This window comes from Ambystoma mexicanum, chromosome 8, assembly GCF_040938575.1.
Source record: "Ambystoma mexicanum isolate Mex_15411 chromosome 8, UKY_AmexF1_1, whole genome shotgun sequence".
NCBI lineage: Eukaryota > Metazoa > Chordata > Amphibia > Caudata > Ambystomatidae > Ambystoma > Ambystoma mexicanum.
This window is the reverse complement of record NC_090929.1, coordinates 226,268,788-226,291,983: the sequence shown is the minus strand read 5'-3', so window position 1 is coordinate 226,291,983 and position 23,196 is coordinate 226,268,788. Positions and strand designations below refer to the sequence as shown.

The window sequence follows — 23,196 nt, the reverse complement described above, 5'->3', positions numbered from 1 at the left end:
CAGTATCCGCCTTGATGGCCTGGAGGGAATCGTCCACCGTCTTCCCAAACAGGTTGTTCCCGTCGAAGGGCATGTCCAGGACTCTGGTCTGGACGTCCTGCCGAAAATCCGTAGCTTTGAGCCATCCACGACGTCGAAGGCAAACGCCGTTGCCTAGCTGGCGGAACCCAGCGTCGGCGATGTCCGTCGCCACGGTGATGGCGTGGTCCGAAGCCACTTCACCTTCCTGGAGGATCTCAAGGGCCTCAGCCCTCTTGTCGTCCGGCAGAAAATCCAGCAGGGGAGCCATCTTGTACCAGAGCTCCCTGTCGTAGCGGGCCACGATAGCCAAGGCGTTGGCCGCTTTAATCGTCGTCGCTGCCGACGAGATGACTCTACGTCCCATAGCATCCAATTTCTTTCCCTCGCCGTCCGGCGGGGAAGTCGATGTGGAGGCCGCACCCCCCCCCCGCTTTCTTCCTGGCCGCCGCGGAGACGACGGAGTCCGGGGTAGGCTGCGCCCGGAGGCATAGGGGGGCCGTGTCCGGGACCCGGTACTTCTTCTCGTACCGGTCTCTTCTAGCTGGCGTCGTGGAAGGGTTCTTGAGGAGGGAAAGGCCCTCATCCCAAATGTCGTCCAACAGAGGCACTGCGAGGACCGTCTTCCTCTTGGCCTCGCGCCGCTGATAAAGGAAGCCTTCCTTTTTCTTCTCCTCGGGGCAGAGTTGAAAAAGCTCGGAAGCCCTGGAGATCATGGAATGGAAAGATCCGATCTCGTCGGGCGGAGAAGCCCTGGTGGGGGGCGACGACGGAAAATCCTCGTCGTATGCCTCGTCGTCCGTACCCGTCGCTGCCGTGTCAGTCCCCGTATCATCCCCTCGGGTGGACGGGGAGGAGGGCTGGACGGGGCGCGACGGTTGAAAAGGAGGTGGAGGATGGATCCTTCTTTTCTTGGCAGGGGGAACACCAGAAGGTCCCGGTTCTGGATCCCCCGACGGGAGAGGTTCCTCCGTCGGTAACGGTAGCCTCGTCCTTATCTCAGTGCATAAGGACTGTATGGCCAACAAAATGGCCGCCGAGTTGTCTCGCGGCGCTGGCAGAGGGGAATCCGACGGGCGAGCAGGGGCCCCGTCGGCATCCTCGACGATGTCGTCGTCGTCGCCTGCGTCGGGACCCATTCCGACGGGCTGGTCTTGTTCCACGCCTAGGCCGTGGCTTAAGACCTCGACCAGCTCTTCTTCTGAGGTTGAGGCCGAATCTACGACGACGCCCTGCCCCCCCTTCTTCTCCACAGAGGGTTTCACGGGGGTCCTATCGATGGGCATAAAAGAAGACTCCCTCCGAGGAGGCAGGGAGATTCTGGGCCCTGAGGTCGCCACCACTGGAGTAGCCTCCACAGGCTGGGCCAGGGCCGCCGCGACCGTTTCGATAGAGGGCTTGGTCGGATGGATCAAGGCCTTCACCACCCTAGGTGCGCTCACCGCCTTGTCCTTGAGGGAGGGGGCACTGCCACGCTCCTCCTCTGCCTTCGAGCTCGACCGGGGCCTCTCCAGGAGCTTCGCCGGGTGCTCGGCCTTCCTCTTACCCGACCCAGAGCGTTGGCTCGTGGTTGATGGTGCCGGGGAGGGTGCGCCCTGCCTGGCGCCCGTAGAGCCCGACCGTTCGGCGCTCCCGGTGCCAGCGGACTCGCGGTGCTTGGCCTTATGTTGGGCCCCCGTCGCCGGGGCGCCCTCAAAGGTCTTAGAAGACCGCTCGGATTTCTTCTTCTTCTCGCCAGACGGGCTCTTACCCTGCAGCCAGTTGGCGAGACGTTGATGACGGTCCTTCATGGTCCGTTCCGACATGTTGCCGCAAAACGCACAGTCCTTCTCCACGTGCGTTTTGTCCTCATGAAGGCAGTAAAGGCAGAAAGAGTGTTCGTCCTCCTTAAAGACGTTCTGCAGCTGGCATCCAGGGCAGACCCTGAACAGCTTTCCGGGCGTCGAGCTTCCCTTCTCCTGGGCCATCTCCGAGACCGGGCCTGAGAAGCTTCTGGAGTCCTCCGAAGCGTAGCTCGACGAAATCTTCACCCTTGAGGGGCACAGATGAATCCGACACGGGTCCCCGTAGATCGGATGTAGGATCGGTGGAGCTTGAGGCTCTTTGACCGAAGAATCGAAGTTTTTGTGAAAAAAGCGCGAAAAAATAGCACTAACGCTCGAGAGCAATAGCACGAGGATCCCAACACATGAACGTGCGGTAAAAATCTGAAGATGGCTGCCAGAGGCGGTGCTTAGGTAGAGGGCAGTCATTGGCTGTGGTCAGTATGACGCAGAGACCAGTGATTGGTTATTGCTACGAAAGACAGATCAGAAACGAAACTGATACTGGTTTTTTCTTTACCGAGGATTCCCAGCCTGACGACGGGGAATATTCATGAGCATGTGAATCCATGCCAGACCCCATGCTGGAGAACCACAGACATTCAAACGAATGTCGGGGTCAGACAAGGTTGTGCACTTGCACCCCTTTTGTATAATTTATATGTGAGCGATATGGGGGAGGCGATTTCAACTGCAAAAAGCTTCCTGCCCAAGTTGGTTCCCACAAAGGTACAATGACTCAGCTACGCAGATTACAACATTCTATTAGATAAAATGGCTATTGTTCTCCAACGCTCCATTCTAGCCATTGCAAATTATTCAAGGTTAAACAATTTAAAGATTAACATTGGAAAAACCAAAATAATGACTCTGGGAAACAAACATAAATCAGATAACCATATATATGGGGATAATATTACCGGATAACGATGAATGGCGTTTACAGATGCATGCATTTCTCACAATTTTACCTGTGCACTCTGTGTGATGTGTTCCCTCTGCTGGGCTGTCATATGCATCAATGCATCTGTTGATTCCTTTTCACAGGGATCATGCAGACCAGGACCTCCTACAAAGAAAGGGAATTATTTATTAGTTGTATGCCACCTTTTCAACTAATCGGGACATAAAAATACACTTTCACAGATTTGTTCTCAATGTAGGCAAAGCAAACCAAAGTAGAAGGAGAATTCAATTGTAAAAAGGCCACGAGAAGCTAGAATAACATGTATTAATAAATTATGAAGACTCTTATTTTCAACTAACATCAAACACAACCAGCATTGGCAAAGCCAACAGTTTTGGTTTGTGTGTTTAAGTGTAGGCAAGGGGCCTATCCTATTTTCCATGCACTGCCATAAAGGTGGCAGCAGCAGTCAAATAGTGTTAGTACTGCAGCATATTATGCAAGTGATAGAAAATGTCCATCTAATTTCTATACAAGAGTTAAAACTGTTCGCGTTGCTAATGTGTGTTGTAACAGGAACACAAAGCAAGAAAAAGATGCAGGGTGACATATTGCTTATAAAGGTAGGTGTACCTAAAGGTAGGTAAGTTGAGACATTTTTGTTACACTAGGATCTAATTAACAGATGTAATGAAGCCATTATCTTTTCAGAAGGCTGCTGAGGGAATCCCCTTAAAAAGCAAATATCTATCTCGCAGAGATCCCCGAAGCTGTTTTGGACAGAGGAGCAGGTATTTATATTTATTTATATTTTTACAGCACTTTCTCCAATACACTTTACATAATAAATGGGAAAGGTACAACAATAATGCAAATTGACAAAACCAGCATAACAATCTGAAGGAGTGTGTGACCAATTGCATGATTCTGTCACTTCACCCCAGGCAGCAATCTTCCCTTGTGAGGCTAGGGAGGTGAGCCAGCAACACAATACCCTCTCTACGGGTAGAGGCAAGCGGGACCTCAACGGGAGAGACTCCCCCATGGGGCAAGGACTCCTGTTCCGATGCAGAACTCCCTTCCCAATCTCTTCATTGGCTCCCAGTGGCAGCAAGGATCAAGTACAAGACCCTCTGCATCGTCCATAAGGCTTTCTGGGGCCAGGATCCACACTACCTCAAACTCTCTCTTCCTAAACATCTCCCTTCTCAAGCTCTCTGAGGGTCAGTCGCTTTTCCAAACAGAGAGTTGGGGGCAGATCTCGATCTTCAGCTGGGGCCTCCCTCTGGAACAGCCTCCCCCTGCCTCTATCTCTCAAACTGGAGGAGAACCACCTCCGGTTCCGGAAGCAACTCAAGACCTTCCTCTACACTTCTGCTTTCTCTCTTCCTCTCCCTTGTTGATGACGCGTCTGCTCCACGCACTGGTCGCCTGGCCACCCTCTGAACTTGGGCCCAGGTCCCTGTATGTCCAGCTGCACCTAGCACTGCCTCTTGGCTCCCCCAGCACTTGTGGTCTGTATCTGTAACCCTACAGTCCCTTCTCTCTGCACTTATGAGCCACCCGCTTGCTGCACTTTTTGACTACCTGCACTTCTCCCTCTCCCCCAGCCTCCCTCGCACTTCTCCTCTTCCACTTACCTGCACTTGGACGATCTGAATGACATAAGGCATAGTAAGATCATTGTTTTGTCCTCCCTCCGTTTCCCCCTCCTTGTCTTGTCGCACCTATAAACACTTGTGTATAGGCGCATTATAAATGCCATATCATAGCAACCCAACAGCGTAAACCCTCTTGGGTGTTTAAACAGGAAGAATACTTATACATCTGCTACTGTGATGGGTTATGTGAAGACAAATACCGGCTTGGCACTGAGACGAAGAAAACCAATGGAGTCATAACGAACAGGACTAATACACAAAGGACTTCCACGAGGGGCTGGGGAAGTTCCAGAGCAGCGTCATAAAAGTTGGAGGAGAGAGAGAGAACGTGAGGGAGAGACCTAAGAGTTTCAAGCCAGCTGTGTGAGGCTGGTGAACGCAGGAAACGCTGCTTCCCAAGCAAGGGAGGAGCTGCAAGGAACAGGTGCCTGAGCTGCACTTTTTAAAGGCAGACTAGCTACAGTCTTTCAAGCCTACTCTAGTCACAAGAGACACACAAGGTAGGCTGTAGAGGAGCTGGAAGGAACAGGTGCCTGAGCTGCCCTGTTCAAGGAGCAAGCTAGAGAGCCTGCAAAGATGAATCCTGTCCCAGGAGGGATGCACAAGGTGAGAGTGGTGGCCTGACCGGCGAGAGAGAGAAAACACTAACCAAAGTCGAGACCGCTCGCCTAGAAGCACACTGGAAGAGGAAAGTGAACCCAGAGCAAGAGCCATCCTAACAAGAAGGAGAGAAAAGCAGCTTTGTTTTGGACTTTTACTTTTGACTTCACAACTGACGACGAGCACCCTAGTTAGTTGCGTTAGGGAGGGAAACCCATAGCTTTGAGAAAGTGAGGCATTTTCTTATTTTCAATAAACGTTTCTTGAGAATGGCAACTTCTATTCCGTCTCCTTTTTCTGACCCTCCACAAGTGTTAAGAATTAGAGAAGAGAAAAGAGATGGCCCTTTAATCGGGTATGGAAGATGTGGTAAGTGAAAAAAGAGCAGACAGAAAGGGGGAGAGGGTTCCAGAGCTTGAGTGGTATTAGAGAAAAGAACGAAAGCGAGAGGCAGAACAGGGGGGTTTAGGCACTACCAGACGGAAGCTGGACAGAGAACAGAGGGGACGTGAATAGAAAGACGAGAGGAAATATAAGGCTATGGAGGAACTTAAAGACAAAAGCGAGAACATGAAAGAGGACCTGAGACTGTAATGGCAAAATAGAAGCAAATCTAAAAGAGAATGAGATATATGAGCAAGGGGGAATTAGAAAAAGAAAGCAATTAGCAGAATTATAGCTGGAGTGAAGGGGGGCAAGATGAGCAGCACTAAGACCCATTAGAAGAGCAGTGCAGTGGTCAGTTTGGGAGATGAGTTTAGAGGCACGGAAAGAAAAAAGGTTGAGCATGACAAAGATTCAAAAGAGAAAGCAACAGTTATGGGCAATGAGTGAGAAATGAGAAGAAAAAGAAAGGATTTCAAGAACATAAGAGAGGAAGGGGAGAGAAAGGTGGAGAAGGAGAGGGAAACGAAGGACTTCGGATTTAGTAGAGTTCAAGTACAGAAAGTGGGGGACATCCAGGATTTAATAGCAAGACAAGAAGTGAAAGTGGTTGAACATTTTCTGAAAAGTCAGAAAAGCAGAAGATTTGAGAATCACCCGCATAAAAAATGGCAGAAGAGGTCAAAAGTGAAGATAAGTGAGGAAAGCAGGATACTATATAGCGAGAATTAGAGGGGACCAAGAACGGAGCTCTGAAGGACTCTATATAAAAGAGGACAGGGAAGAGAGATTTCCAGCTCATTAAACCAAATAAGAAAAATCTGAAATATAAGAATGAAACCACATGATGATAGGACCTGTGAAGTCCAGGGAGGAAAGGGTGGCAAGAAGAGTAGGGTGATTGACGAAATATAAAGATGTGGAAATATCGAGAAGAATGAGTATAGAAGAAAGTTTATTGTGAATGGCAGTGAGGAAAGAGTCGGAAATGTGTAAAAGAGCAGTTTCAGTCAAGCGGGCGGCCAAAAACCAGATTGACAGAACCAGATTGACTGGAGTAGGGAGAGACGAATATGAAGATGTAAAAATGAGGAGATCTGGGAGTAAACTATAGCTCAAGGAGCTTAGATAGAAATGGAAAAAGAGAGAAGGGGGTGCAATTTTTAAGGGAGAGAAGGATCATGAGACGTTTTCTTCAAGATAGGGATGATAGTTGAATGTTTAAAGGAGAAAGAGTATGTGGCTGAAGAAAGCGAGAGATTGAAAAGGGTTGCATGAGGAGGAAGGAGCTCAGAATAGACATGGGGATTAGGGGGAGGGAACGGAGTCAGTGGGGGAAGCAGTTGTATGGGCACAAGACAGAAAATGTGCAGTATCCAAGTCAGGGGGGAGAAAGCAGAGAGAAGGGGAGGAAGTGGTAAGGGAGAGAGGGCTGCGAGTGTGAGGGGGATGGGCAAAAAAGATAGAACAAATATAGGAGACTTTAGAGGTAAAATAGTCAACAAAATCTGAAGCAGTTCCATAGGACAGTGAAGGGTCAGGGGGAGTGCGGATAAAGAATGTTAAGGAGTTGAGGCGGGGAGAAGTAATGCTTTTTTAGAATTAAGGAGAGAGTCATAGGAGGCATGAAGAGAAAAAAAATGTGTCAAGGTGAGGGAACATTTGACTTTTTCCAACGATGCTCCAATTTGCAAAGACAAGAGCAAAGAGACTTAAAAGATGGGGTAAGCCAAGGATGTGAGGGTTTGCAGGGACAGAAAAGGATAGACGGAAGAGTAGACGTTAGAGAGGTGTCCGTTCTCTGGGAGCGAGTAGTGAGAAGGGGCTATAAATGATGAGAAAGGAAAGTAAAAAAGGTCTGGGAGAAAGTGGATAGTTGGTATTCGAAAAACAAAAGGATCAGTATGTTAGAAATGGTGGGGCAAGCACACATGATGAATGAAATAGAATGTAGACAATGTCACCTGTACCTGAAAGGTGGGGTGCATGGGAGAAGTCATAGAAAAAAGAGGAAAGAAAGGCTGGGGTAGTAGTAGAGGAGGAATTCAGGTTTGGTTGAGGCAATGAAATTGTAAGTTAAGTCTATAAAAAAGATCTAAAGTAGAGTGAGATTTATTACAGATTAAGCAAGCATTCCAGAGCGCAATCGAGATCAGAGACTGAGGGAAAGGGAAAGTGAGAGAAGAGATGCAGTTGGAAGGGCTGCACAGACGAGAAGAGGGATTAGCGGGAGGGATTGCTGAGATATGGACAGAAAAGTTCCTAGTAGTAGTATCAGCAAGTATCTGGGCAAAAAGGAGGTTAAAGAACCAAGAGAAGAAGCATGACTATTAGTGCGAGATGTCAAGGTTACATTAAAATCAGGAAAGGAATAAGAAAAACCATGGAAACAGTAAGTAATCTGGAAGCGCACAGATGCGAACAGGCGCGTAAGATACCATTAGTTAGTCTGCCCTTTAAAAGGACTCCCAGTGGAGGGTGGAATTAAGGTTAGAGGAATTAACTGTGTTGAGTCGAATGGCCATAGGGACCATGGACATTCAATGTGTGTTTAAAAACCCTAACACCCACTGGCAGGGTGTGACAAATAGGATTCTATTCGGCAGGAGTACAAGGATGAGTAGGGGTAAAAAAAGCCCACTCAGCCTTCACACTTCTACAAACCAAAAGCCAAGGCAATCATGAAGGTAAAACGGAGACAGATATACCTCCTTTGCCTTTTGTGGTAACATGGGCCGTGAGAAGGGGTGGGAATGTGATCCAATAGTTATCCAAACAACACAGTAACAGTCAAAAATAAAGGGAATGTTCAATCAAGGTTCTATAAAAATATATATACTTTAATTAAACACACCATTTGCAATATAGCAAAATAGAAACACTGTACAAAACTGTGGAAAAACAAAGAAGCGACAGACTGGAGAAAGTAGCCCTCTGAGCGCAAGTGCAGAGGATGACAGGCAAATACCAACCACAAAAGGAGATGTCCGGTCAAAGAAGGTGCTGATGTGACCTCACCAGTCTCTAGGGTCCCAGTGGACCGAGGGGGCAGTCTGTGGCCAATAATGCCTGGTTTCGGTTCTTTGGTGGGTTGACTATGTCGAACCCGGTGTTGAACATGGATCAAGCTCAGTTCAGAGACGGTGGAGCCCAAGCAGCAAGTGGGCGTCGAGCAGGTGCGAATACGGTATCTCTTTGCATTCAAAGGGGGTCTTTCAGTGATGCAGGTCTGGGTGGGCTCCAGGATCTCGTAGAGATTGCGCCAGGCCGAGTCAGGCTTTAGAGACTGGGAGCGGTCGATGTGGGATGCTCAAGCAGTTCGAGTTGGTGCCGATGGTCATCAAACTGGTGTTCTGGGTGATCCGTTGTGCGGGTCAGTGCAACAGACGTTCAAGGGCCAGTCGGTTTGAGCTGTGGTTGTAATCCCTGGCCAGAGTCAGCATGTGATTCTCCAGGGGGTCAGATCGGGTCCCAGTGTTGAGCAGTTGATTTGGGCCTAGCAGTTGACAGGCTCAGTTAGAGCACGATGCAGAGTCGGGCTGGTTCAAAGTACAAGCAATATAGTTTGGCTGGGTGGAGGAGAGCAAACACGAACGCTGGCCTCTTCCCTCTTGTTCATGGAGCGGTGAACACAGTGGGACCGGTTCTGTGCGGCAGAACAGGGAGCTTCAGCTGGTTGGGTCCTCTGGATGCTGTGAGACCCATTCAGAGGGACTCGTGGACTGGATGATCCATTTCAGGGTTGCTTTCCCAACTTTAGGAGGCTCCAGTGCAGAGTGACCGGTCCTGGTCCAAGGCAAATATCCCCCCAATGTGCCCTAGAAGTGGGTACGGGGCAGAGCTCTCTTCTGCCTTGGACAACTCTTTCTTCACCTCAGGCTGAGGGCTTTGGAAAGTACGACTTTCCCAAAGGGGGTCCAGTGAGGAGTACTCAGGTGTTCTTCTAGAGTGAATCGGCTGAAGGGGTGGGAGACTCCTTTTAAAGGAAGGCAAAGTTCCCCAGGCGATTGGACTAAAGCCTGCCTGCCTTAATGGTCCAATCCCTGCTCTTTAACAAGGTGGACTTTGGCCTCCTGACATCAGGCACAAGATGCTTTAAGCCAGAGTAAGTGGCAGGGACGGAAGAGGAGAGAGAGAATCAGACAAAAACAAAATGGTGGAAATCACATTCCAATGACCAGAGCCCTCCCCCTACTCTAATCCCATCCCTTCCCACTAAGAACAAATGCCTTTAGAGATGCAGCACCTTGGTGTGAGAGTCTACTCCTTTTGAATGTGTGTGCACACCTTTGATACCCAGGCCCACGACAGCAGCTTGCTGTGCCCCTGTGCATCTCTGGTGGAGGGTGTTACCACTCCTCACAAAGAGATCAAAGAAGAGGCATAGCCATTCAGGTTGCACACCTGCCATTTGGCAGTTCAACCCATCTGGCCATAATACACTTCAGCTTCCACAGCAGAGCTGACTCACAGGAGCGGACACATGTGATACTAATTTGGATGTGGCAGCCATGATCATAAGAAGAGTCATGCTTAATGCCTAAACACAGCCAGAGCTTTATTTTAGAGTTAATCCTGCCACCAGCACTGGTTTCTTATGATCATCATAGTTTGGGTACAGGGAGCATATCTTAAATGCTGCCCTGCGCTGCAGAGACTTCGCTGTCACTGCAGCTGACAAATGGGCATCTGTAGCCTGTGTGCCACTGGTAGAACAGGCGCTGCAACTCAGGGCACTGGTGCAGCAGTGCCCAGACACAGACTAGGCTTTTCAGCACTGATCTTATTAGAGAGGAATCATCAGCAGATTACTGTTCCAGAGAGGGAAATACCTGCATCATTTTATTACTGAATACAAATTAAAAAGCCATGGCTTTGCACCCTTGCCAGCTGGCAATTCCTCACACAGAGTGCACCCCTCTCCCCTCATATTTTCTATGTTAACTTCCAATCGTTTCGTGCTTAGGCAGCACTTACAGGGCCATTAATAGCCAAAACTAAAAAAAAAAGAACATACCTACAATTATTTTACAACACTCCTTTTCAGGCATATCTGTATCTGAACTAAGACTGCCGGTAATGCAAAAACCTTGACACCTTCCTTTTGCAATTTCTCCAGACGTTGCAATATGTAAAAGTTACGCATCATAGCGACTACTGTACCCCTAGTCCAGAGTAACCTTTCCTCTATACTGATGTGATGTCATTGCATGGGGAAGGGACGAGCGACTTTTTAGCATAAATAAAACAAATCAGACAGCACAACTGGAGCACATGCAGAGCTTAGCCCTGCCCCTCGTGCACCTCCCACCAGTTTTGTTTACCTGACCATCAGCACCGCCAGGCAGGTACACACCTAGGTTTAGGGGGGGAATGGCAGCTGGGGTGTACGGAGGAAAGGGAACTCTGGACTAGGAATACAGTAGTCACTGCCATGAGCAACTTTTACATACCACTATGTCCCATACCTTTTCTCCATACTGATGTGAGAATTATAAATCACAAATTAACGGGCGATTGGCAATATACTGTCCAAACAAACAGCAGCCCTGGAACAGGCATACATACATCCAGTGAATAGTGTCTGCAGAAGGGCAAAAAATACTGAGTAGCTGCTTTGCAAATTACCTCTATTGGAAAATGCCTCTGAAAAGCCACAGGGGTGGCTTTAGCTCTGACCATACAGGCAGACAGGCCCTTGGGAGGAATGTTGTTCTTGTATTTGTAGTCCTCAAGAATGCATGGAACTATCCACTTGGTTATCAAAGCTCTCAAAGCCCATTTCTATGAATTTGGATCCCCAAAAGCGACAAAAAGTATTTCTCAATTCCGGACATCATTTGTTCTCTGCAAATAAAATGTGAGTGGTCTACGGATATCAAGACACTGCAGAATCCTCTCCACATAAGACTGAGGATCCGGAAAGAAAGTCGAAGACACATTTCTTGGATAATTTAAAAATCAAAAACTATTTTGAGAAAAAGTAAGGGTGGGCTTGTGAAAGATTCCTGTCCGAGCCCACAACTCACAAATTGTTCTGGCAGAAACAAGTCACACAAAGGCTGTTTTACAAGAGACTAAATTCATGTCAACCAAAGCCAGGCCTTCAAGCAGCCTATGGGCAGGTCCATAAAAAATGTTATTCAAGTCCCGTGCCGAAGGAGGGAAACCTCACAGACAGAAATGGTGTCAAAAGGCCCTCTAAATAGCTTTTGGTGGCTGGGTTTGCGAAATGGATCTAATTTCCTGGAAGTGAGAGAAGCTGCAAACTCTGCGAAATAAATCCTGAAAGAGTTTAATCTGACACATAACCGAGCAGTATCTTCGATGAAGGACAGGACTATATCTGCGATAGCCTCCATCATGCTACGAACTAATGCTCGAATATAAGCCACTTACTTCAGTACTGATCTCTAGTGGAGTCTTTTCTATCTACCTTTATAACAGTCAGGGTTTCTTCTGAGAGGCATAGATACCCAAACACTAATTCCTCCAGCAATAAGCTAACAAGCTCCCCTCTGCTAAGAGTAATTGAAGAGAGCTGTGCAGTGACTAAAGATGGGTTGACAAATTCATCATCTCTGAGAAAGAGAATTTTGTTGGCCAATGTGGGACTTTTAGCACCAGGAAGCAATCTGAAGATTCCTTGAACTTACTGAGCACTCCAATTGGTGGAATGGAGGAAAGGTATAACACAAGAGATGGTTCCAGCACAGTCTCACGACTCCCCGCTTTAGAATCTGCTCCTCTCCCCATCCATGAAGCGTAGCCAAAAGGGGAGCCAAAAGATCTATATTCAGGTAATCCCAACTTGGTTAAGATCAGATACACAACCTCTTTCTGCAGTTCCACTTGTGAGACTGGTGGGAGCCTGCAGAGATCATCTGCTAAAGGGTTACCCTCAACAGTGAACAGAGGATAGCACAGGGGCAACGTGCTGGTCCTGGAATCCAGACAATGCAGAGCAACAGGGGTTCGATTCCCGGAAACGCGCTTAGAAGCCAAACTCATGTACTGTATTAGGCACGTTATAAAAAACCCAATTAAATAAATAAAGAAAATAAAGAGGGAGATGAGCAGCCTGAATAAATCCACTTTGAAGAGAAGCACTTTCCCAGAGCTCCATAGTTAGCATACATGGATGAGTTATATCTGGCCTCTTCCTGCTTGTTCACATAGAACATAGAGGTCATGTTTTCCATCATTAAGAGGACCAAATTCCTTCACAAGAGGGAGAAAAGCCTGCAAAGCTAGCCATATACACTTCAGCTCCAGAACAATGATCTTACTTCCACTTCCTTCTGGTTTCAATAGGTTGTGAAGATAATGGCCCTCCACGGAAGCACTCAACCAAAGGAGGAGTTGGCAGTGATGTTGCTCTAGGGAATGTGAAAGGGAACCTCTGGAAAAAGGCTCGGTTACATATACCTCAAAGCTACCTCTTGCTTCCCTATAACCGATATGTGGATCATTAGTTATTGTAGGTTCTGATTCCACACATGGGCTAAGTACAATGCCTCATTTGTAAACTTGCTAGAGGCACAGCTGTCACACGCTAGGCCATACGCCCCAGCAATCTCTGGAACCACTACGCTGAGGTGTGATCTCTATGAAAAACAGAGGTATCCGATATCTAGAATTCTCTTCTGTATTGGGAACTCTTTGGTCTGAGCCATGTTCCAACATAGCAGGTAAGTCGATCTCGGAGTATGGTTCAACTAAGGCTGCTGCTGGTTTATCGAGAAACTCAGACTGATAAGATCATCCAAAAAAGCTCAGGTTGAAGAAATTGTCTGGTCTGGACTCCAGCTTGGACAAGCCAGTCGTTCAGACAGGAATATACATGCATACGTGTGACCCAAAGATGGAGGCTCCTGCGGTCATCAATTTGATGAAGACACTTTGTGCCTCATTAAAACTGAGGAGAAGGACTCTGTACTGGTTTTGATGGGCTCTTATTGAAAAAACATGCGATTGGGGAGGCCAAATGTCAACATGAAGTTTGGTCAACATTAAGATCCACAGGACATATCCAATCCTGTCAAGTAAGGAAAGACTATATGTGCAAGAGTAATCATCTTGCATTTGTGTAGGGGAAGAAACAGATTGAGGCGAAAAGGTCCAGTATTCTCAGTTCAGTCTGGTTCCTTTTCTGTATGCAGAAGGGCCTGAAGAAAAATTCTCAATCCTTCTCTCGGAGGGGAACTTCTTTGATAACCTTCATGGAAAGGATATTGTAAATCTCTCCACAGCACTTTACCCCCGACCCGGGAAAGAACAGGAGGGAAAGTAGGAATCTGAAAACAGAAACCGCTGGAGACTACCAAATGATTAAACATTCCCTAAAAAAAAATTGCCACCAGGTTAGGAAATGAAGAGATAATAGCCTCCCACAGAGTTTGTGTTCCCATATATCATTGCTTTGACTTAGTTGAGGCGGGTTGACTAACAAAACTTCTGGCTTGGATTCACGGTTGCTTTTTTCTGTGCCGACTTAGGAATGTATTTATTTATTTATTGGATATTTGTAAGGCACCTATATAACAAATGGTGTTTCGAGGCACCACAAGACAAAAAAGGTGGTAACAATACCAGTCCTACTAGGCCTTGTGACATTTGGATCGTGCAAGTGGTGGGGGTGGGGAGGTGGGGGGGGGAGTGCTGGTCTGCGCAAAATGTGAAGTGCTAGGGTGGGAAGGGAAGTGCAGAGCAAAAGGAGAGAGTGAAGTGAGGGGGGTGAGAGGGCCACAGGGGCTAGGCGAATGCTAAGGGGAGGCCAGGTTGGGCAAGTGCCAGAGAATTAGAGCTGGAGAGATGCAGACCCTGGGCTTGAGGCCAAGGATAAGTCTCACAGTCCTATTCTGGATTAGCTGAAGGGGGCGAAGGGAGAACAAAGGAAGATTGAGGAAGAGGATGTTGCAGTAGTCCAGTCTACAGAGGACCAGAGCTCACATTTGACACCGAGTTTCTGGGGGAAGGTGAGGAAGGAGAGAATGCCTCTAAGGAGGTGCAGCTGATAGTGGGCCTTCCTGGAAAGGTCCGCAATGTGAGGAGAGAAGGAGAGAGAGGAGTCAAAGATGACACCAAGGTTTTTTGATTCAAAAGAGGGTGAGGGGAAGGGATCCATAGAGGGCGGCCAGAGGGGAGAAGGGAAGGAGGTAGCTGGGGTCCTGATGAGAAGAGTCTCAGTCTTACTGGCATTAAGGCAGAGATCACTGGAAGCACACCCTGCATGAATAGCAGTCCGACAGTCAGGGATGAGAAAAGAGGAAGAGGAGGCAGTGGAAGGAAGCTTGAAGCAGAGTTGCGTGCCATCTGCATAACACTGAAAGCGGTGAGAAAAGGAGATCAGTTGGGCCAGAGGGGCAAGGTAGATGTTCAAGAGCCACAGCGAGAGGATAGAGCCTCGAGGGACACTGCAGGTGGAGAGTGTGACGGGGAGAGAAAAGGGCCCAGTTGAAGCTGGGAAGGTCGGTCGGAGAGGAATGAGGTCAACCAGTGAAGTGCCAGGCCTGTGATACCAAGGGTGTCACAGAGCTGATTTGTCAGGGTGGCATGACTGACTATGTCGAAGGCAGAAGAAAGACCCAGAAGGATAAGAACGGAAGGATAGTTGGAATTGAGATATGAGAGCAAGTCTTCACTGGTGTTCAGTAGAGCAGGTTCTGTGCCTCTGGCTGCTCTGAAGCCAGACTCGTGGTCATGGAGACAACCAACAGATTCAGTATGTTGGATCATTGGGGAGATGACCAGCCTTCTCCAGGAGTTTGTCCAGGAAGGGGATAATGGAGCTAGGGAGGTAGTTAGCCGGGCAGGATGGGTCGGCAGAAAGCTTTTTGAGGAGACGATGCACAAGGGAGTGCTAGAGGGGTAGCAGGAAGGAGCCTGTGGCAAAGGAAGGATTACAGAAATCGGCCAAGGCTGGCACAAGGGAGTCCAAGTTGTCCTTATTAGTTCTGGAGGAGCAGGGGAGCCCCTGCTTGGAGGAGACCTTCATAGAGAGGTCTTTTCGAGAGACCTCACCCAGTGCTATGCGCGAAAAAAGAGGAGAGTAGGAGGGAAGGGAGAGTAGGGGCCAAGGGAGGTCTGAGAGCTGGGGAGGGAGGAGGCAGGGACATAGAGGAGAGTGAGGACAGGATGCCCTGAGTTTTGGTTAGGAAGTGGGAGGCCAGTGAAGTACAGAGGGTCAGGGATGGCAGGGGAGACGTGGAGACTGCAGTAGGATTGGCAAGTTCCTTGTATATTTTAAACAATTTGCCCAGGCTGTTAGAGGCCCCAGAGATGCGGGCTTGGATATGGGCCCTCTTCTTCAAGTGGATGGAGCGTCTGTATTGCCTTTGGAACAGGTGGCGGGCCAGTATGTCAGAGGATGTGCCAGATGCCCGCCACTTCTACTCAGCAACTCTGTAATTGCGTTTCAGAGAAGCCAGGTCAGAGTCATACCAGGCGTTGTGCTTGGAGGCAGGCTTCAAGCAGATCCTCATGACAGGGCCAAGGATGCCCAGGGTGTTGGTGATAGAGAGGTGAGGATTAGCAGGGGCAAAGTCAGTGTGTGAGCCCATGGCAGGGGAGGGAGGGGGAATGAAAGTGGCAGCAAAAGCAGCAACTGACACTCGCTTCATTGGTCAAATGACAGAGAAGGAGACCGGCAGTGCAGGCAGAGGCTTAGCCGGGGACCTAAGAGATCCATGTGAGGGGAAAGGAGAGCATGGTCAGACCAGGATAGAGGTGTAGTGAGAGGACTGGAGATGAGGGTGTCTGCTGAGATGAGAGCATCCAAGGTATGTCCAGCTGAGTGCATCGAACCGGAGGGAAGAATGGTGGGAGAAAAAGTCACAGAGGCAGCAGAAGAGTCCAGTGGCCGAATCAGGAGAGTCAAAGTGAATATTGAAGTCACAGAGGAGGAGAAGCTTGGAGGCAAGAAGAGAATAAGTGAGGTCACACCGCTCAGAGGAAGTGGGAGATAGGACAAGGGGTCCTGTACATAGTGGTGAGGGTCAACAAGAGGGTTGGAGAGACACCAAGCCTGCAGACAAGCATTCGAAGGAAGAATAGGTCTGAGTGGGAGTGATAGTAGCAGGGACCCATTCAGGGAAGATCAAGGCCACTCCCTCACCAGACTGATTAGGCCTGGGCTTAGAGAGGATCTTGTAGCCCTCAGGGAGGAGCGTGTCAAAAGCTGTGACAGAACTGGTAGTGAACCACATTTCAGTGAGAGCGAGAACGTCAAGGTCAAAGTCTTCAAGAAGGAAGCAGATATCAGAGGAGTGTTTAACGAGGGTAGCTAGGTGCAGCTGGTTGTCATCTTTGAAGGTTTTCTGAGGAGGGGTACAGCGATATGGTACGCCCCGTCGGTGGTGGGGAAGGAGAAAGACAGGCAGACAGAGAAGTGGTAGGAGATGGGAGGAAGTTGATGAGTGTTGGAAGGTGCCAATCAAGAAGGAGGAGGTTGGGCTGAGAGCCCTAGGCCATGACAGGGCCATCTGATAGACATTATGGATTCACCTAGAGGATGAGAAGCATGCCAAGAGTACTTCCCATCTGGTGCCACCATTACAGGCGAGGAAGAGAAAGGAGAGAGGACTGAGACCATGTGGGGAGTCCATAGGTCTGGCGAGGGAACGACAAAGAGGATGTCGGACAGTCTTCCTGGAAGAAGCATTGACGTAGGTGTCAGCTATGGGCAGGCCTGGATTGAGATCTTTTTTTAACTTTTTCCTTCCCGGCTTCGAGAGAGAGGTAGGATAGGTAATAGAGTAGCAGTAAGAGTAAATAGGAGGGATGGAGGGCATGGAGGGAGAGAGCAGAGAGATGGAAAGGGGGAAGAGTGTGCCGGAGAATCTGCACAATGCACAACAAACTCACTAGGCGGACTAGCAGCAAGACCGTTGCACGCGACGTCCCAGGTTGCCAAAAACGGGGTGTTGCGCTGCTCCAGCAACGAGAGGTGGAATGCCCCAAAGACCAAGCATGCGAGTGGAGTGATCGGCAGCAAACAGCCAGCCTAGCAGCAGAAATGCACAGACAAATCAGTAGCATGTCGCCACATACGTCGCCAAATTGGGTAATGCACTGCTCTCCAGCAGCAGAGGAGGAGGGAAGGCGACAGATGGCCACTCTGGTACACTCCTATTGTACTCTTTTGAAATACCACAGTGAAGAGAGTCCTGGGTCAGGGGTTCCCACGTAAAGCCTGCTTTGAGCCAAATATCACTTGGATCAGTCAATGATTCTCCTCACTCCCATGGGAGTGTGCGGCCTCCATCCGATCCTAACACCTTGCAGGGTATACAGTCTAATTGGCACAGGTCCTTATCCCATTTGGCAGAGAGCTTCCGCAGTTCCATGTCATTCAGTGGAGAGGATACTCCTAGTAGGTCACCACAAGGGTCCCTTCATAATGCATACTTTGAGAAAAATATCCATTGGATCGGTCAATGAGCCTCCTCACTCCGATTATTGCGCCGGGAGAACGATTCAAAGTCTTCCTGTTTAACAACCAACTCTTTCAGAACGTTCTGGACTTGAACCAAACCTCCAGATGACTGCAGACTCATCCTCCACATTCGATATTCTCAACTCTACCTCATCCAGACGATCCCCCAGGTGTATCCAACCAGACCACAGGCAGAAGCCTATAGTGAGTTGGCCTGGAACCTTCCTCACAGTGCCTCTAATCGGGTAATACCATTCCCAGAGCTTCGTGCGGCTGATCTCGCAGGTGATCTCTGCATTGGTCCACAGGCCTCCACCTATGCCCGCAGTGTGCTGGCAGCCATACCCCAGACTCCAGGCCCCTGCTAGCAGACCCAGCCACACACCACTTGAGACCACTTACTTCAGATTGTGCTCACGCAGGTCCTCCTTCTGTCCCTTAGCCTCACTGATTTCCTAGTACCAAAGCACAAGCAATGCTACATCGCTGCCGCCATTTTTATTCTTGTATCCAGTCTCTCAGTAGCATACACGGATCAACCGGTCATATATTCCCCAGGCTGAAAACCCAATGTGAAGCTTCACCGAAGTATTCAACGTGTCCACAATCAGACGTGTTTAATAGTGCAATTGCTGGTGCAATCTATGAATTCTGATCAATTCAATGACATGCAGATTAGACACTGTCTTGAATGCTGTCAGTCCTCTGCTTAAAGACGGCCACCGCCAGTCACCAAAGTACCTATTCTATATTTATGAGGCAATATGTCTGCAGTTTTCTATACAGATCTCATCAGACGCCTTGGTCCCGAAAATCAGGCCCAGCACGCCCACAGCTGCGTCGCGGCACAGGAGATAAAGCCACAGATGAAGAGGAGCAGCAGTGGGTAATTCGCCCCACACCCGGGAACCAGAACAAAAGTCCAAGGGGCGGAGTGGAGTAATAGGCCACGGATAGGAGAGAAGTTGTGGGAATCCTCTCATTCAACGAGGCTCGAATCCCGCACACCCGGGGAGTCTATGTACATCGGGATGCAGAAGAAGGAAACAGGTGACTGTCCCTAACAGCACACATGGAAGTGCCTAGCAGATCCGCCACATGCAACCGGCAGCCCGGTCCGGAGACTAGAGGGCGAGCGGGACAGAAGTGGGAACCGCTGGATGCCAGCAGCAGTCCGCAAACCGTATCTTTAGGCGTGTTCATCAAGCAGCTGGCTACAAAGCTGGCTACAAAGCTGGCTCTGGCTCAATTATATTTGTCTTACAAAACCCGCCCAGTCTAGAGGTGCTTTGCAGGTTTTAGAAGGCTGCCTGCTCAGAGAGACCAGGAATACAGTGTTCTGAAAGTATTTTTCTCGTTTAATTTTTCATCAACGGAAGAATAAAACAACTCTAAAACACCAAAAGGTAAATCAAATATTTTATCCTGTACGACCTGATTAAATTTGGCAGCTTAGACCCAAGCCTGCAGTCTCGCACCGGCCTCCAGGCACATTCCTATAGATGCAGTATCGATTTGGTGAATAGTGGACTCCAAGATATCAGCATCCACTAGTTTTTCTTCGGGCCAACCTGCCATAAAAACCAATCGCTTTTCAAGTTGGAGGACTGATTTAGCTTCGCTGAGGTGAAAAAGAAATGCAGTCTGGTATACTTACTTGCCTAGCCAGTGAAGTAATTTTGCCTTTTTACCCAGAGGCATAGAAGAAGATGAAGCTGTCTATTTGTGGCAAACAGCAGATGCTACAGCCACAAAAGACTGGTCCTGGGGGTGTGAAACCAGGAAGAGCTTCTTGGATGAAAGCAGCCTATAATATAGGACAATCCTCTGTGAGGAATCCTTGGATGTCCTCCCTTCTCCCCTGGGGGAGGCCCCTTCCCATTAGGCCATGGAGGTGGGGCTGCTACCTATAGTCCCCCTGGAGGTGGTACTCAGTGGGTGGATCTCTGGGGGAGGGAATCACTACTATTGGACGAGGGACGACTGTTTGGGAAGAACGCAGTATGCCCAAAGCATATGCCCACCTCCCTCATCCTACCCTATACTGGGTCCCATAATCCCAGACACTTCCATTTATCTCTCTAGGGTAGATGATCTGACCTCCGTAAAAAGTACTGGGACGGAGGAAGAGACTACCTATGCGAGTCATATATAGCAACGGGGATGAAGAAGAGCACAAGTAACGCAGTTGAGGATGAGAACATCAATACAGAGATGAGGAAGAGGAGTGGAGTAATGCAGAGTCCCCCGCGGAACCAACATGTGCAGCCTAGACAACTTGAAAGAAGTAAGTCTAACTCGATAAAAAGGGAAGATAGACTTCACGGGTTCTCAGACCATACCTAGAGCAACCGGGAAACTCAAAACAAGCTGGGAGAACAGACGCCGAAAGTGTAGAGACTGAGACACTTGGCCAACGGCAGAGGCGTCCCGGACAGTATGTGTGTGTGGTGTGAATGTCTGCTTTACTGTGTATGGTGTGTGGCGTAAGGCTCATCAGTGCTTAATATAATTATAATTATGTACATTTTTTTTTATAACATGCTTAATACCAAAGGGATTTCTAAGCGCGGACCTGGGTTTCAAACCAGTGTTGCTCTGCGTCACCACTGAGCTATACCACCTGTGCAGTATGTCAATATATAGGTTGTTAGTGCGTGGTATAAGTAGCATAAGGGTGGTTGGAGTAAAGCAATGTGAAATGCACATGTCCTATACATCTCCTAGAATTATGAAAACTCACATTAAAGTAGTATAGGTAATGTACATTTACATGCAAGTGTACAATTCGTATAGAAGATGTATGTTCATTCTGCGCATCTCTTATATGCCTTCTCCACATATGAAAGCTATTTTACATAGGCCGGCTGCCCACCCTGTTTTTCGCAAAGTTCAAAATCACTTCTGTGGCTTTCTTAGCCTCAATTTAAATTCTTCATATGTCTTTCTTTTAAATGATATTTGTACATTCGGGTTCCTCAAACTCTTGTAACCAAGATAGCTTCCTTCCCAGCCATTATTCACAATATTAGTACTTTTTCTCAAATCCCCTTTTTATGGGATTTTCCCATTCTCAGGTTTCTCAGTTCCCTGTAACCTAGATAGCTTTCCATTGATTTCTCACAATGTTCTTGTTACTCTCAATCCCTCTTTCATCCAGTATTTGCACATTCAGGTTTCTCCGACTCCCAGCTTGTATTCACAATATTCATACCTTATAATGGTAGACTCTGCTTTGGGGTTCTCAGGCTTCCGTAACCTTGATGGCTTTCTCGGCTTGTACTCACAATATGCTTACCTTGTAACGGGATGCTCACTATCGCATTTCTCAGGCTCCCGTAATCTCGTCGGCTCTCAATCTTCACTCAATGTTGGTCAGGTTAACCAGGCTCCCGTAACCTCGCTGGCGCTCCCTGTTGCATCCTGAATCGGTAGCTAGTGTCCGACGTGTGAGGAGGTCAGCAACTAGAGCTCCGTTAGGCGGTCCGGTCTCAGCATTCGTTAGAGGCCTACCGGTCCATCACAACTTCTTTGTGGTCGCTCCACCAGATGAGACTGCTGTGTTTCTGTCTCTGCCTCTCCTCTGACCTCAGCTTCTCGGTCCGGTAGAATGCCAACCCTCTAGCGTTTGGCTAACGCTTTGCTCGCCCTCCTTGCTGCCAGAGGCTCAGTGGCTCCACCCCTCCAGGATGTCAATTCTGCAGGGGCTCACCTCGTTATAACAGTTCTCCCTCGGTAAGAGTCTCTCCTGGCCTTACAATCCCTCCTCTTCTTATACACGTCACATGGATAAATGGAACAGTGTCCTCCTTCGCTGACAAGGGGATTCAGGCTGTGTTCAGCATTGCCTGACTGAAGCCAAAGAGTTTGAGGAAACGTCACTATACAGTGTATCTAAAATAATATCAGTTAAGAGGGTTCTGTTGATGCAGTGGCGTTCAGGCGAGGTCCAGAAAGATAGAAGTGTCACTGTTTGCTATTTTCAAAATAGGAGTATCCAAAACGGAAGCAATAGTCTGTCCAGGTATAATATATGCAGATAATGTATGCTGGACAGCCTGAAAGGGGGTGGCTTCCTAATGGGGAGAATAGATGAATACCCTGGATTTGTCACAGTACACATCAGTGTGTGTGGTACAAAGTATTTGTAAGTTTTGTGTGTCTCTTTGGGCCCAAGAGTATTTTTATATTCTGAGAAGTCCTTTATTATTTGGCTATCTTTAAGTGTTGTTCATTGTACCTACATAAACACACCTTTGCTTTACTTCTCAGCAAGAGGTTTTGGCAAGACCAAATGGGAAAAGCACTTGCTCATCCACCAGGTTGGCCTCCCTCAACCCACAACAGGGTTGGTTCTGAAAATCCCTCATAACACCACTTTTCGAAGAAAGGAAGAATACGTTTTAAGAACCAATTTGTCAGTGTTAAAAACTATGTAGCACTCAGCACAGTTTAGGATGTCTGCCTCTATCTGGTAGAAAGTCATAAAAAAGTGACCAGCTTAATATGCATAGTGGTTACAGTTTTGGAAGGATTGTTCAAGAAAACTACAAGGATTGCATGAAGATCCCAGACAGATTGGGGTGCCCTTACAGGTGGAAAGAGTCTAGTAAAGCCATCAATAAGGCAGTCTATGATTGGGTTTGATGTTAAAAAGACCATGAAATCGGAGCTCCTGTATGCCCCTATGGCCACCAGATTGGTGCAACATGATGCTCTTGATTCCAAAGTAGGCCAGGGTCGAGATGAGAAGAGGAGTAAAGGACGAATTCCCTTCTTTTGAGACTGAAGCTAAGGAGACACTGGGAAAAATATGTCTTGAAAGGCAAGAGCTTTGAGGTCCTAAAAACAGAATCTGGTCAGCCAATGGCGAGACACTGAGTGGCCTCTAAGGCCATCTCAATTTGATGAGTGCCTTGTGAATTAGCAGAACTGGAGAGAATAGGCTGACATACCTACCCGCAGAATGTGCTAACCGCCCCCACAGAAAAACAGCCCCAAGCCTTTGCCTGCCCGTGAGACAAATTTGCTGCATTTCGCAATTGGGGTGGAGTCAAACAGGACCACTAGGGGAGTTGCCCAGTGCTGAAACTTTGTTTTTTTTTGTCTGCACAAGAAATGGGGATTTCATCCCCCTGTTGGTTTGAGTTTAACATTCAGGTGCTGTTGTCTGGTTAGATGAGAACCCTGTCACTGGGAAAAATGCTGTCCGAGTCAGGAAGATAGCTGGAAGCAGTAAAAGGTTAATGTGATTTTGGTGCTATTAAGGAATACAGAGGGCATGAACCCTCCGATCTTGAAGAATGGCAGCCCACCCATAGAGGGGTGAAGTTACTACTGTGGAGACCGGCAGGTGCATGAACTTTG

The 23,196-nt window shown here is 48.2% G+C and overlaps 1 protein-coding gene across 5 annotated transcripts in view; it reads right to left on the bottom strand.

Moving 5' to 3' along the window:
- STRBP (spermatid perinuclear RNA binding protein) overlaps positions 1-23,196 on the bottom strand; it is a 1,497,608-nt gene that overhangs the window by 1,007,141 nt on the left and 467,271 nt on the right. For all 5 annotated transcript variants that reach the window (XM_069609636.1, XM_069609639.1, XM_069609638.1 and 2 more), the window contains one exon: positions 2,813-2,910. In XM_069609636.1, the coding sequence (XP_069465737.1) occupies positions 2,813-2,910 (98 nt within the window). The remainder of the gene's footprint in view (positions 1-2,812; positions 2,911-23,196) is intronic.